General features: G+C 42.0%; 1 protein-coding gene across 1 annotated transcript; it reads right to left on the bottom strand.

The window, feature by feature from the left end:
* Window positions 1-11290: 11290 nt before the first annotated feature.
* On the bottom strand, window positions 11291-15395 carry Aptx (aprataxin). The gene is given in 4 exon segments (XM_017142123.3): window positions 11291-13237; window positions 13293-13792; window positions 14867-15092; window positions 15155-15395. Coding segments are annotated over 4 exon segments (2247 nt in total). The 5' UTR covers window positions 15308-15395; the 3' UTR covers window positions 11291-11869.
* Window positions 15396-15835: the final 440 nt, after the last annotated feature.

Below are 15835 nucleotides of genomic sequence, written 5' to 3'. Positions count from 1 at the left end.
TGGAGCATTTTGAGACTGGAGCATTTTGAGACTGGAGCATTTTGCGACTGGCGCATTTTGAGACTGGAGCATTTTGAGACTGGAGCATTTTGCGACTGGAGCATTTTGCGACTGGAGCATTCTGCGACTGGAGCATTTTGAGACTGGAACATTTTGAGACTGGAGCATTTTGAGACTGGAGCATTTTGCGACTGGAGCATTTTGAGACTGGAGCATTTTGAGACTGGAGCATTTTGCGACTGGAGCATTTTGAGACTGGAGCATTTTGAGACTGGAGCATTTTGAGACTGGAGCATTTTGAGAATGGAGCATTTTGCGACTGGAGCATTTTGAGACTGGAGCATTTTGCGAATGGAGCATTTTGCGACTGGAGCATTTGAGACTGGAGCATTTTGAGACTGGAGCATTTTGAGACTGGAGCATTTTGAGACTGGAGCATTTTGAGACTGGAGCATTTTGAGACTGGAGCATTTTGAGACTGGAGCATTTTGCGACTGGAGCATTTTGAGACTGGAGCATTTTGAGACTGGAGCATTTTGAGACTGGAGCATTTTGCGACTGGAGCATTTTGCGACTGGAGCATTTTGAGACTGGCGCATTTTGAGACTGGAGCATTTTGCGAATGGAGCATTTTGAGACTGGAGCATTTTGAGACTGGAGCATTTTGCGACTGGCGCATTTAGAGACTGGAGCATTTTAAGACTGGAGCATTTTGAGACTGGAGCATTTTGAGACTGGAGAATTTTGAGACTGGAGCATTTTGAGGCTGGAGCATTTTGAGACTGGAGCATTTTGCGAATGGAGCATTTTGAGACTGGAGCATTTTGAGACTGGAGCATTTTGCGACTGGCGCATTTTGAGACTGGAGCATTTTGCGAATGGAGCATTTTGAGACTGGAGCATTTTGAGACTGGAGCATTTTGCGACTGGCGCATTTTGAGACTGGAGCATTTTGCGAATGGGGCATTTTGCGAATGGAGCATTTTGAGATTGGAGCATTTTGCGAATGGAGCATTTTGAGACTGGAGCATTTTGAGACTGGAGCATTTTGCGACTGGAGCATTTTGCGACTGGAGCATTTTGAGACTGGAGCATTTTGAGACTGGAGCATTTTGCGACTGGCGCATTTAGAGACTGGAGCATTTTGAGACTGGAGCATTTTGAGACTGGAGCATTTTGAGACTGGAGCATTTTGAGACTGGAGCATTTTGAGACTGGAGCATTTTGAGACTGGAGCATTTTGAGACTGGAGCATTTTGCGACTGGCGCATTTTGAGACTGGAGCATTTTGAGACTGGAGCATTTTGAGACTGGAGCATTTTGAGACTGGAGCATTTTGAGACTGGAGCATTTTGCGACTGGAGCATTTTGCGACTGGAGCATTCTGCGACTGGAGCATTTTGAGACTGGAGCATTTTGCGAATGGAGCATTTTGAGACTGGAGCATTTTGCGACTGGAGCATTTTGAGACTGGAGCATTTTGAGACTGGAGCATTTTGAGACTGGAGCATTTTGAGACTGGAGCATTTTGCGACTGGAGCATTTTGAGACTGGAGCATTTTGAGACTGGAGCATTTTGAGACTGGAGCATTTTGCGACTGGAGCATTTTGAGACTGGAGCATTTTGAGACTGGAGCATTTTGAGACTGGAGCATTTTGCGACTGGAGCATTTTGAGACTGGAGCATTTTGCGAATGGAGCATTTTGCGACTGGAGCATTTGAGACTGGAGCATTTTGCGACTGGAGCATTTTGCGACTGGAGCATTTTGAGACTGGAGCATTTTGCGAATGGAGCATTTTGAGACTGGAGCATTTTGAGACTGGAGCATTTTGCGACTGGCGCATTTTGAGACTGGAGCATTTTGCGAATGGAGCATTTTGAGACTGGAGCATTTTGAGACTGGAGCATTTTGCGACTGGCGCATTTTGAGACTGGAGCATTTTGAGACTGGAGCATTTTGAGACTGGAGCATTTTGCGAATGGGGCATTTTGCGAATGGAGCATTTTGAGATTGGAGCATTTTGCGAATGGAGCATTTTGCGACTGGAGCATTCTGCGACTGGAGCATTTTGAGACTGGAGCATTTTGAGACTGGAGCATTTTGAGACTGGAGCATTTTGAGACTGGAGCATTTTGCGACTGGAGCATTTTGCGACTGGAGCATTTTGAGACTGGAGCATTTTGAGACTGGAGCATTTTGAGACTGGAGCATTTTGCGAATGGAGCATTTTGAGACTGGAGCATTTTGAGACTGGAGCATTTTGAGACTGGAGCATTTTGCGACTGGAGCATTTTGCGACTGGAGCATTTTGAGACTGGAGCATTTTGAGACTGGAGCATTTTGCGAATGGAGCATTTTGAGACTGGAGCATTTTGCGACTGGAGCATTTTGCGACTGGAGCATTTTGAGACTGGAGCATTTTGAGACTGGAGCATTTTGCGAATGGAGCATTTTGAGACTGGAGCATTTTGAGACTGGAGCATTTTGAGACTGGAGCATTTTGCGAATGGAGCATTTTGAGACTGGAGCATTTTGAGACTGGAGCATTTTGCGACTGGCGCATTTTGAGACTGGAGCATTTTGAGACTGGAGCATTTTGAGACTGGAGCATTTTGCGACTGGCGCATTTTGAGACTGGAGCATTTTGAGACTGGAGCATTTTGAGACTGGAGCATTTTGAGACTGGAGCATTTTGAGACTGGAGCATTTTGCGACTGGAGCATTTTGCGACTGGAGCATTCTGCGACAGGAGCATTTTGAGACTGGAGCATTTTGCGAATGGAGCATTTTGAGACTGGAGCATTTTGCGACTGGAGCATTTTGAGACTGGAGCATTTTGCGACTGAAGCATTTTGAGACTGGAGCATTTTGAGACTGGAGCATTTTGAGACTGGAGCATTTTAAGACTGGAGCATTTTGCGACTGGAGCATTTTGAGACTGGAGCATTTTGAGACTGGAGCATTTTGAGACTGGAGCATTTTGCGACTGGAGCATTTTGAGACTGGAGCATTTTGAGACTGGAGCATTTTGAGACTGGAGCATTTTGCGACTGGAGCATTTTGAGACTGGAGCATTTTGCGAATGGAGCATTTTGCGACTGGAGCATTTGAGACTGGAGCATTTTGAGACTGGAGCATTTTGAGACTGGAGCATTTTGAGACTGGAGCATTTTGAGACTGGAGCATTTTGAGACTGGAGCATTTTGAGACTGGAGCATTTTGCGAATGGGGCATTTTGCGAATGGAGCATTTTGAGATTGGAGCATTTTGCGAATGGAGCATTTTGCGACTATAGTATTCTGCGACTGGAGCATTTTGAGACTGGAGCATTTTGCGAATGGAGCATTTTGAGACTGGAGCATTTGAGACTGGAGCATTTTGCGACTGGAGCATTTTGCGACTGGAGCATTTTGAGACTGGAGCATTTTGCGAATGGAGCATTTTGAAACTGGAGCATTTTGAGACTGGAGCATTTCGAGACTGGAGCATTTTGAGACTGGAGCATTTTGAGACTGGAGCATTTTGAGACTGGAGCATTTTGCGACTGGAGCATTTTGAGACTGGAGCATTTTGAGACTGGAGCATTTTGAGACTGGAGCATTTTGAGACTGGAGCATTTTGCGACTGGCGCATTTTGCGACTGGAGCATTTTGAGACTGGAGCATTTTGCGAATGGAGCATTTTGAGACTGGAGCATTTGAGACTGGAGCATTTTGCGACTGGAGCATTTTGCGACTGGAGCATTTTGAGACTGGAGCATTTTGAGACTGGAGCATTTTGAGACTGGAGCATTTTGAGACTGAAGCATTTTGAGACTGGAGCATTTTGAGACATTTTGCGAATGGAGCATTTTGCGAATGGAGCATTTTGAGACTGGAGCATTTTGAGACTGGAGCATTTTGAGACTGGAGCATTTTGAGACTGGAGCATTTTGAGACTGGAGCATTTTGAGACTGGAGCATTTTGCGACTGGAGCATTTTGCGACTGGAGCATTCTGCGACTGGAGCATTTTGAGACTGGAGCATTTTGCGAATGGAGCATTTTGAGACTGGAGCATTTGAGACTGGAGTATTTTGCGACTGGAGCATTTTGCGACTGGAGCATTTTGCGACTGGAGCATTTTGAGACTGGAGCATTTTGAGACTGGAGCATTTTGAGACTGGAGCATTTTGAGACTGGAGCATTTTGAGACTGGAGCATTTTGAGACTGGAGCATTTTGAGACTGGAGCATTTTGAGACTGGAGCATTTTGAGACTGGAGCATTTTGAGACTGGAGCATTTGAGACTGGAGCATTTTGCGAAAGGAGCATTTTGCGACTGGAGCATTTGAGACTGGAGCATTTTGAGACTGGAGCATTTTGAGACTGGAGCAATTTGAGACTGGAGCATTTTGAGACTGGAGCATTTTGAGACTGGAGCATTTTGAGACTGGAGCATTTTGAGACTGGAGCATTTTGAGACTGGAGCATTTTGAGACTGGAGCATTTTGAGACTGGAGCATTTTGAGACTGGAGCATTTTGAGACTGGAGCATTTTGAGACTGGAGCATTTTGAGACTGGAGCATTTTGAGACTGGAGCATTTTGAGACTGGAGCATTTGAGACTGGAGCATTTTGAGACTGGAGCATTTTGAGACTGGAGCATTTTGAGACTGGAGCATTTGAGACTGGAGCATTTTGCGAAAGGAGCATTTTGCGACTGGAGCATTTGAGACTGGAGCATTTTGAGACTGGAGCATTTTGAGACTGGAGCAATTTGAGACTGGAGCATTTTGAGACTGGAGCATTTTGAGATTGGAGCATTTTGCGACTGGCGCATTTTGCGACTGGAGCATTTTGCGAATGGAGCATTTTGAGACTGGAGCATTTTGCGAATGGAGCATTTTGAGACTGGAGCATTTTGAGACTGGAGCATTTTGCGACTGGCGCATTTTGAGACTGGAGCATTTTGAGACTGGAGCATTTTGAGACTGGAGCATTTTGCGACTGGAGCATTTTGCGACTGGAGCATTCTGCGACTGGAGCATTTTGAGACTGGAGCATTTTGCGAATGGAGCATTTTGAGACTTGAGCATTTGAGACTGGAGCATTTTGCGACTGGAGCATTTTGCGACTGGAGCATTTTGAGACTGGAGCATTTTGCGAATGGAGCATTTTGCGACTGGAGCATTTTGCGAATGGAGCATTTTGCGAATGGAGCATTTTGCGAATGGAGCATTTTGAGACTGGAGCATTTTGAGACTGGAGCATTTTGCGACTGGAGCATTTTGAGACTGGAGCATTTTGCGAATGGAGCATTTTGCGACTGGAGCATTTTGCGAATGGAGCATTTTGAGACTGGAGCATTTTGCGAATGGAGCATTTTGAGACTGGAGCATTTTGCGAATGGAGCATTTTGAGACTGGAGCATTTGAGACTGGAGCATTTTGCGACTGGAGCATTTTGCGAATGGAGCATTTTGAGACTGGAGCATTTTGCGAATGGAGCATTTTGCGAATGGAGCATTTTGCGAATGGAGCATTTTGAGACTGGAGCATTTTGCGAATGGAGCATTTTGAGACTGGAGCATTTTGCGAATGGAGCATTTTGCGACTGGAGCATTTTGAGACTGGAGCATTTTGCGAATGGAGCATTTTGCGACTGGAGCATTTTGCGAATGGAGCATTTTGAGACTGGAGCATTTTGCGAATGGAGCATTTTGAGACTGGAGCATTTGAGACTGGAGCATTTTGCGACTGGAGCATTTTGCGACTGGAGCATTTTGAGACTGGAGCATTTTGCGAATGGAGCATTTTGCGACTGGCGCATTTTGCGAATGGATCATTTTGCGAATGGAGCATTTTGCGAATGGAGCATTTTGCGAATGGAGCATTTTGAAACTGGAGCATTTTGAGACTGGAGCATTTTGAGACTGGAGCATTTTGAGACTGGAGCATTTTGAGACTGGAGCATTTTGAGACTGGAGCATTTTGCGACTGGAGCATTTTGAGACTGGAGCATTTTGAGACTGGAGCATTTTGAGACTGGAGCATTTTGAGACTGGAGCATTTTGAGACTGGAGCATTTTGAGACTGGAGCATTCTGCGACTGGAGCATTTTGAGACTGGAGCATTTTGCGACTGGAGCATTTTGCGACTGGAGCATTTTGAGACTGGAGCATTTTGAGACTGGAGCATTTTGAGACTGGAGCATTTTGAGACTGAAGCATTTTGAGACTGGAGCATTTTGAGACATTTTGCGAATGGAGCATTTTGCGAATGGAGCATTTTGAGACTGGAGCATTTTGAGACTGGAGCATTTTGAGACTGGAGCATTTTGAGACTGGAGCATTTTGAGACTGGAGCATTTTGCGACTGGAGCATTTTGCGACTGGAGCATTCTGCGACTGGAGCATTTTGAGACTGGAGCATTTTGCGAATGGAGCATTTTGAGACTGGAGCATTTGAGACTGGAGTATTTTGCGACTGGAGCATTTTGCGACTGGAGCATTTTGCGACTGGAGCATTTTGAGACTGGAGCATTTTGAGACTGGAGCATTTTGAGACTGGAGCATTTTGAGACTGGAGCATTTTGCGAATGGAGCATTTTGAGACTGGAGCATTTTGAGACTGGACCATTTTGAGACTGGACCATTTTGAGACTGGAGCATTTTGAGACTGGAGCATTTTGAGACTGGAGCATTTTGAGACTGGAGCATTTTGAGACTGGAGCATTTTGAGACTGGAGCATTTTGAGACTGGAGCATTTTGAGACTGGAGCATTTGAGACTGGAGCATTTTGCGAAAGGAGCATTTTGCGACTGGAGCATTTGAGACTGGAGCATTTTGAGACTGGAGCATTTTGAGACTGGAGCAATTTGAGACTGGAGCATTTTGAGACTGGAGCATTTTGAGATTGGAGCATTTTGCGACTGGCGCATTTTGCGACTGGAGCATTTTGCGAATGGAGCATTTTGAGACTGGAGCATTTTGAGACTGGAGCATTTTGCGAATGGAGCATTTTGAGACTGGAGCATTTTGAGACTGGAGCATTTTGCGACTGGCGCATTTTGAGACTGGAGCATTTTGAGACTGGAGCATTTTGAGACTGGAGCATTTTGCGACTGGAGCATTTTGCGACTGGAGCATTCTGCGACTGGAGCATTTTGAGACTGGAGCATTTTGCGAATGGAGCATTTTGAGACTGGAGCATTTGAGACTGGAGCATTTTGCGACTGGAGCATTTTGCGACTGGAGCATTTTGAGACTGGAGCATTTTGCGACTGGAGCATTTTGCGAATGGAGCATTTTGCGAATGGAGCATTTTGCGAATGGAGCATTTTGAGACTGGAGCATTTTGAGACTGGAGCATTTTGCGACTGGAGCATTTTGAGACTGGAGCATTTTGAGACTGGAGCATTTTGCGAATGGAGCATTTTGCGACTGGAGCATTTTGCGAATGGAGCATTTTGAGACTGGAGCATTTGAGACTGGAGCATTTTGCGACTGGAGCATTTTGCGAATGGAGCATTTTGAGACTGGAGCATTTTGCGAATGGAGCATTTTGCGAATGGAGCATTTTGCGAATGGAGCATTTTGAGACTGGAGCATTTTGCGAATGGAGCATTTTGAGACTGGAGCATTTTGCGAATGGAGCATTTTGCGACTGGAGCATTTTGAGACTGGAGCATTTTGCGAATGGAGCATTTTGCGACTGGAGCATTTTGCGAATGGAGCATTTTGAGACTGGAGCATTTTGCGAATGGAGCATTTTGAGACTGGAGCATTTGAGACTGGAGCATTTTGCGACTGGAGCATTTTGCGACTGGAGCATTTTGAGACTGGAGCATTTTGCGAATGGAGCATTTTGCGACTGGCGCATTTTGCGAATGGATCATTTTGCGAATGGAGCATTTTGCGAATGGAGCATTTTGCGAATGGAGCATTTTGAGACTGGAGCATTTTGAGACTGGAGCATTTTGAGACTGGAGCATTTTGAGACTGGAGCATTTTGCGACTGGAGCATTTTGCGACTGGAGCATTTTGCGAATGGAGCATTTTGCGAATGGAGCATTTTGCGAATGGAGCATTTTGCGAATGGAGCATTTTGAGACTGGAGCATTTTGAGACTGGAGCATTTTGAGACTGGAGCATTTTGAGACTGGAGCATTTTGAGACTGGAGCATTTTGCGACTGGAGCATTTTGCGAATGGAGCATTTTCAGACTGGAGCATTTTGAGACTGGAGCATTTTGCGACTGGCGCATTTTGAGACTGGAGCATTTTGAGACTGGAGCATTTTGCGAATGGAGCATTTTGCGAATGGAGCATTTTGTGAATGGAGCATTTTGAGACTGGAGCATTTTGCGAATGGAGCATTTTGCGAATGGAGCATTTTGAGACTGGAGCATTTTGAGACTGGAGCATTTTGAGACTGGAGCATTTTGAGACTGGAGCATTTTCGAATGGAGCATTTTGAGACTGGAGCATTTTGACTGGAGCATTTTGCGAGTGGAGCATTTTGCGAATGGAGCATTTTGAGACTGGAGCATTTTGCAACTGGAGCATTTTGAGACTGGAGCATTTTGCGAATGGAGCATTTTGAGACTGGAGCATTTTGAGACTGGAGCATTTTGAGACTGGAACATTTTGAGACTGGAGCATTTTCGAATGGAGCATTTTGAGACTGGAGCATTTTGCAACTGGAGCATTTTGAGACTGGAACATTTTGCGAATGGAGCATTTTGAGACTGGAGCATTTTGAGACTGGAGCATTTTGAGACTGGAACATTTTGAGACTGGAGCATTTTGCGAATGGAGCATTTTGAGACTGGAGCATTTTGAGACTGGAGCATTTTGAGACTGGAACATTTTGAGACTGGAGCATTTTCGAATGGAGCATTTTGAGACTGGAGCATTTTGCAACTGGAGCATTTTGCGAATGGAGCATTTTGCGAATGGAGCATTTTGCGAATGGAGCATTTTGAGACTGGAGCATTTTGAGACTGGAGCATTTTGAGACTGGAGCATTTTGAGACTGGAGCATCTTGAGACTGGAGCATTTTGCGAATGGAGCATTTTGAGACTGGAGCATTTTGAGACTGGAGCATTTTGAGACTGGAGCATTTTGAGACTAGAGCATTTTGCGAGTGGAGCATTTTGAGACTGGAGCATTTTGAGACTGGAGCATTTTGCCAATGGAGCATTTTGAGACTGGAGCATTTTGAGACTGGAGCATTTTGCGAGTGGAGCATTTTGAGACTGGAGCATTTTGAGACTGGAGCATTTTGCCAATGGAGCATTTTGAGACTGGAGCATTTTGCCAATGGAGCATTTTGAGACTGGAGCATTTTGAGACTGGAGCATTTTGAGACTGGAGCATTTTGCCGCTGGAGCATTTTGAGACTGGAGCATTTTGCCAATGGAGCATTTTGAGACTGGAGCATTTTGAGACTGGAGCATTTTGCGACTGAAGCATTTTGCGACTGGAGCATTTTGAGACTGGAGCATTTTGAGACTGGAGCATTTTGAGACTGGAGCATTTTGAGACTGGAGCATTTTGCCAATGGAGCATTTTGAGACTGGAGCATTTTGCAACTGGAGCATTTTGAGACTGGAGCATTTTGCGAGTGGAGCATTTTGAGACTGGAGCATTTTGCGACTGGAGCATTTTGCGACTGGAGCATTTTGCGACTGGAGCATTTTGCGACTGGAGCATTTTGCGACTGGAGCATTTTGAGACTGGAGCATTTGAGACTGGAGCATTTTGCGAGTGGAGCATTTTGAGACTGGAGCATTTTGAGACTGGAGTATTTTGCGAGTGGAGCATTTTGCGAATGGAGCATTTTAAAATCTCGGATACTACAAAAGCTAGAAGCTATTCTTGGGCTTCCTACGCAGCGCAAGTTAATTTCAGCCGAGCGCCACGCCCCTAATCGCCCACTAACGATTTTAAAATGTGCCTGGCGCCCACACCTTTAAAGATTTCCGAGAAGTATAAATGCATTTTTGTTGTGTATATTTTTACCTATCGAAATGTAGAAGACATTTTTCAAATCGGACCATTCATTAAAAAGTTAAGCGCAACCAAAATTGTATCTTCCTCGCACACTTTTTAGCTGAGTGACGGGTATTAGATAGTTGGGACAATAACCCGACTATAGCCCTGCAGGAAACGGAATCAGTTTTGGACCATTTATATACTAGTTGGGTCAAGAAGGTTAACTAGTTAAAGTTATGTCCATTTCCTTGTAACGAAGTGGTCCATTTTTCATATGCTTGTCGTCGGAAACAACTAGTCCATTTGCTAATAGTTTTGCACTAGTTACTGTTAACCGATTTACGGTTACAGCTGTTAAACTAAAAATATTTTCACGAAAAAACTAAAAATTAATCTCTAAACCATCAAGTGATTGAATTTCACTAGTACTTGACGATGCCTAACTTGACGCTCTCATAATTTAGTATCCAATCAATAGACGCGGTCCTTAGAGAATTTCTGATAATTATTATGTAATCAAATACAGTAAATGATAATTAAATGGAATTAAAACCAACTTACTTTTTTTGAGGCAAGTCGCCCTCTCCAGGACTTGAACCCGGGACCTTTGGATTTGTAGACACACTAACTGATTGAGCCATACACGCATCACATTTTGTATTGCCCTAACAAGGTTTATGAATTTTAGTGTGACATAATTCAAAAACAGCGATTTTCACATATATATTGCCTCGGACAGATTAAACAAAGTTTAAAATAAAACTAAAGCATCACCTAGCAAACAAAAAAAATGTACAGAGACTGGGGATTGAACCGAGGACCTCGAGTGTTTGATTTGTTTAGTGTTAAATTTCCCAAGACATTTACACTCTAGGCTATATTTTTGGATCATATGTGTTCCAGTTGCAACTAGTTAAATTCCAGTTGCCTTTTAACTAGACCCTAACATGTATTTGTTCTACCAGTTAAATATTTTTAAGGTTTTTTTTGTCAGAAAGGTACTAGTCCGAGACATGTTTCTTTTTTACTAGTTTTGTATTAATCATTTTTTCGACTAGCACCAATTTTCTAGACCCTGTGTAGTCCAAATGTATTCAGAGAAATTCTGGTTGCTTTATTTTAGTTGTATTACTAGTTGTTTTTCAGACTAGTTCGCATTTTTCCTGCAGGGAGCGTTCTCTCTTGTTTTATTTGGCAAGCGCTAATGATTTATTCTATTTAAAACTAATATCTTATTGAACAAACGAGGTTTGCGTTTTCATGAAATTTTATTACTTTTTTAAACATGTTCATGTGGCATATGAATTGGTTAATAGTTTTAATCAGGGACCGTAAATAACAGTTATTTGTGATTTTTATTTTACAAAGACTACTGTGATATTTGGTTTTAAACGTCAAAAATAACGTTCTTTTTACTCTTGTCCACAAAGTATATGCATTTCAACAAATCTGGAAAGCAAATTAACTGTTATTTGTTCATCTCTATAAAGTGCATAAAAACCAGTTAAATTGTTGATTAAAACTTGTACAAATCTCAGTAGGCCTTTTAAAATAAAAATCACAAATAACTGTTATTTACGGTCCCTGGTTTGAATTCCTTAAAGATTGTATGCAAACAAATCAGTTCTTTCCAAATGTTTTAAATTCTTTTTGGTAGCGTCGTTGGATTTATTTATTAAATAGCCAATCAGAAATATATCAGTCAATCATATTTATATTATTAAATGTGTAAGATTCTAAAGATTTGTTGATGTAAACAGACAAAAAATATTTTAAAGCTTTGAAAAAATAATGCCAATTTAAGAAGGGCTGTCTGTACCCCAATTCCTAATGGTTAGTTATTTTAAAAATAACCTTCTAAATACATTTTAAGTTGTTTAAATTGATCCTAAGAAGGGCCCGCTGACTGCGAATTGTTTGGAGGTAATGGAGCCTGAGCTCCTTGACTCTGAAGATTCCCAACAGTTTGCTGCTGATTTTTTTGGTTTGCTGGTTTCTTGAATTTGTTCTTGTTCTGTTGATAATTATTCGGACGGTTTTGTTGATTATTATTCTGGCGATTGTGATTGTTGGTGTTTTGGCGATTCCCTTGATTGGGATTCATATGTGGATTTGGTTGCTGGTTTTGTTGATTTGTTTGCTGGTTTTGTTGATTTGGTTGATTGGGATTATGGCGGTTCTGTTGATTAAAATTTGAACGATTTTGCTGGCTTGGCTGCTGAGGATTGTAGTTTTGCTGAAATGTTTGACTTGTATTTCGTTGGTTCTGGTGTGGTGGATTATTTGGAATCCATTTAGGTCTTGCTTGTTGAGCACTCGGCCCAGCTCCTCCGCCGACGAATGATTGATTTGGATATTGCGGCGGGCCCTGCTGGCTCATTGGAGGCGGCGCTCGGAATCCATTGTATCCTGGAGTCCTGAAGTTGTTCTTATGTTGATTGGGTGGAAAACGAGGACCATTCCAAGGAGCCCTCGGTCCTTGATGTTGCAAAGGTCCGCGTGGCATATAACCGGCTGGACGATAATTAAACTTATTGACTTGCGGCGGATTCAAGGATTGGATATTGAGAGGAGGAGTATTTCTGAAAGGATTGTTGGGGTTCTGCAGATTCATCATGTTCACCGGTGGTCCGTTCTGGTATTCAGCATATCCATTCTCGGCCTGCTGCTGACCCTGCTGTTGTTGTGGCGTTTGGAAGGGATTCCTTGGATTTGGATTAGCTAACTGGCTATTTTCAGCTGCATGCTGACTTTCGATAGGCAGTTCCGATGGCTCAGCTGGTTTAGCAGCCGTATCTAACTTCGCCTCATCCATCATTTGAGTTATTTTATCCAGTTTTTTCTTCTGCTCACGCTCGCCCTCCTTGCGGTGCCAGTGGTGAAATAGATGGGCCTTCAGATCCAGCAGCAGATCGGTGACGAAATCGCACTGATTGCAGCGAAACGGTTTTTGAAGCTGCAGCTCCTTGTATCTCTCTTCCGACATGGGCTCAATGGATCCCTGGACGCTTAGCATCATGTGAACCATTTGAAAGGGCATAAATAGCTCTGTATTAAAGCTATTCCAGTGTCGCGGACGTTTCATAGCCATTGAGTAAAAGTCGTCGGAAATCACGTGTAGATTTAGACGATTCCAAAACGTGTGGACTTTGAAACCTATTCGAAAGTTACGCGACTCCAGGTGATCCTGCTTCTCGATTATTTGATTAGCCAGCTCCATCATGTGATCCAGCAAAGGCAACTGGTCTCCAGTTAACTGATAATAGAGTCGATCAATTAGCAGTACAACCATAGTATAACCATAGACCCACCTTAGTTATGTCTCTTAACTCTTCCTTAGCAACCACTCGAAAATGATATTGGGATTTGGGGAAATCCGCTTTGATCACCACCGCCTGATCACTTTCGATAAGAAAGTTCCTCTTATCATTAAGCTTGCGCTTCAGCTCATCCCGAAAATATGCTTTCTCATCCACCTCCATTTTATCGGATACGCCTCTTTACTATTTGTGTAAATCACCGAAATCGAATCAAGAAAAGTTCTGACTCATCTGTCAAGAATCAGCCGGTAGCGCTGGCAACTGGATCAGATTCGCAGTTGGCTTTTCTCGGTTCTCTATCGGGGGGAACTGGTTCTCTAGTTAGTACTTGGAATCTTGGAGGTGCTCCACCAGATGTTCCTTGAGTGTTGGTAAATTTTTTGCAACAAATTCGCACTGGTTACAAATCAGTGGCTTGGCCAGCAATTCGTCTTTCAGCGATTTCGGCAGTCGCGAAATGCTATTCTCCTTCTCCAGTTCAGCGCACAATTCTAAAATAATATATTTGATTATATCAAAGGACAATTTGATAGCCTAATAATTATGATATTTAAACCTATTTTAAAAGATTCAAAGTTTATCAAACTGAACAGAAAGCAGAATATTGATTAGAATAATAAATAAACGGAATACTTTAATTTATTTAGAAACTATAGACTTTAACCATTCATCTCCATAAAAAAACAAACCTACCTTTAAACAAGAAAGGAAGCTAGCTTCGGCCAGCCGAAGCTTATATACCCTTGCAGATCATTCCTATTAATTAACAAATCGCAAAAATGTTCAATTTTCTAATATTTCTCATAAATTTTCCGATCCTTCCTATGGCAGCTATATGATATAGTCGTCCGATTTTGATCAAATTAAAATTGAAATTCGGAAATATTTAAAAAGAGTCATATCCTAGAGTAGAAGATAATACAATAAAAACCAAAGAAGCTAGAATTTATTTCCTATTACTTTTCCATTAATTTTCCGATCGTTCCTATGGCAGCTATATGATATAGTAGTCCGATTTTTTAAATAATTAATTCGAAATTCAGAAATATTTAAAAAATAACATCCCCAAAAGTAGAAGGTAATATTTCAAAAAACACCGAAGCTAGAATTTTTTAAAGTTTTTTTCTTCCGATCCTTCCTATGGGAGCTATAAGATATAGTTGTCCGATCCGGTCGGCTCCGACATATATACTACCTGCAATAGAAAGAAGACTTTTGCGAAAGTTTCGTCCCGATAGCTCAAAAACTGAGAGACTAGTTTGCGTAGAAACAGACAGACGGACAGACGGACAGACGGACAGACGGACGGACAGACGGACAGACGGACAGACGGACAGACGGTCAGACGGACAGACGGACAGACGGACATGGCTAGATCGACTCGTCTTGTGATGCTGATCAAGAATATATATACTTTATGGGGTCGGAAACGTCTCCTTCACTGCGTTGCAAACTTCTGACTGAAATCATAATACCCTCTGCAAGGGTATAAAAAATCAAATCAAAAACTTATTACAATAGGAATAACCTACGAATAACTACTCTGTTGGATCAAAAAAACCTACTTTTGTAGGGCACGAATAGGTCGGTGTTGAAGGAGTTCCAATGTTTCTTGGTCTTCAGACTAGGTGATACGAAGTCCCTGGATATGACATGCAAATGGAGCCTTTGCATGCTCGGTTCCGCATGGAATCCAACCTTGAAGTCTTCCCAGCAGACGCCTTTTACCTCCACAATGTTCCTGGCCAACAGATGAAGCTCCTCCAAGAGCGGCAAATGACTCCGGTTTAACTAAAGGATACAACTAATAATTATGAGTGGGTTCTTCTAAATTATTCATAATTGTAACTCACATGAAATATGCTGGAAATATCGGCTAATGGGAGTACCAAATAGTGATGCTTCGCCTTGGGAAACTTGTCTTCTATAACAACGCCGATTTCTGATGAAATTATCAAGTTTTCGGGGTTTAGAATTGTTTTGATTAGTCCATTTGACCACGACATAACAAATTACTGCACTTCAGATTAAAGATTTCGTATTAAAACGAAATATGCATATATATTTATTAGCACGCAGAATAAAAACAATAACACAGCTGGATAGTGTTGAAAACAATTAAACCTAGAGATGGAACTTTTTTGTTAGTATGTTGGCTTTGAGTACACACTGAAAAATACAAGCAACTAGCACAGCTTGAAAAATATTTTTATAAAAAGTATATGTTGAATATTAAACAATATTGGTTTATTATTAAGTCTTAAATTATTATATTTGGAAAAAAAATATAAATATGGAACCTCAAAAAAAAGTCTCTTAAAAATTACTCCCTATTCCAAAATGTGGAAATTTTAATATTACACATATAAGTACAATAGTTTAAGCTTTAAAACTCATTAATTTATAATACTCTATTAATTTATAATAGAGTTTTAATGCTTAAACTATCGTACTATATTTTAAAAATTTTGCAACCCACACCCACTGTAAATTCGGCGATATTTTTTGTTGTTAGTGTCCAATTAGGCGGTATT

Source organism: Drosophila takahashii, chromosome 3R, assembly GCF_030179915.1.
Source record: "Drosophila takahashii strain IR98-3 E-12201 chromosome 3R, DtakHiC1v2, whole genome shotgun sequence".
Classification (NCBI taxonomy): Eukaryota; Metazoa; Arthropoda; class Insecta; order Diptera; family Drosophilidae; genus Drosophila; species Drosophila takahashii.
The sequence above is the reverse complement of the archived record's forward strand: the minus strand, read 5'-3'. Positions and strand labels throughout refer to the sequence as shown.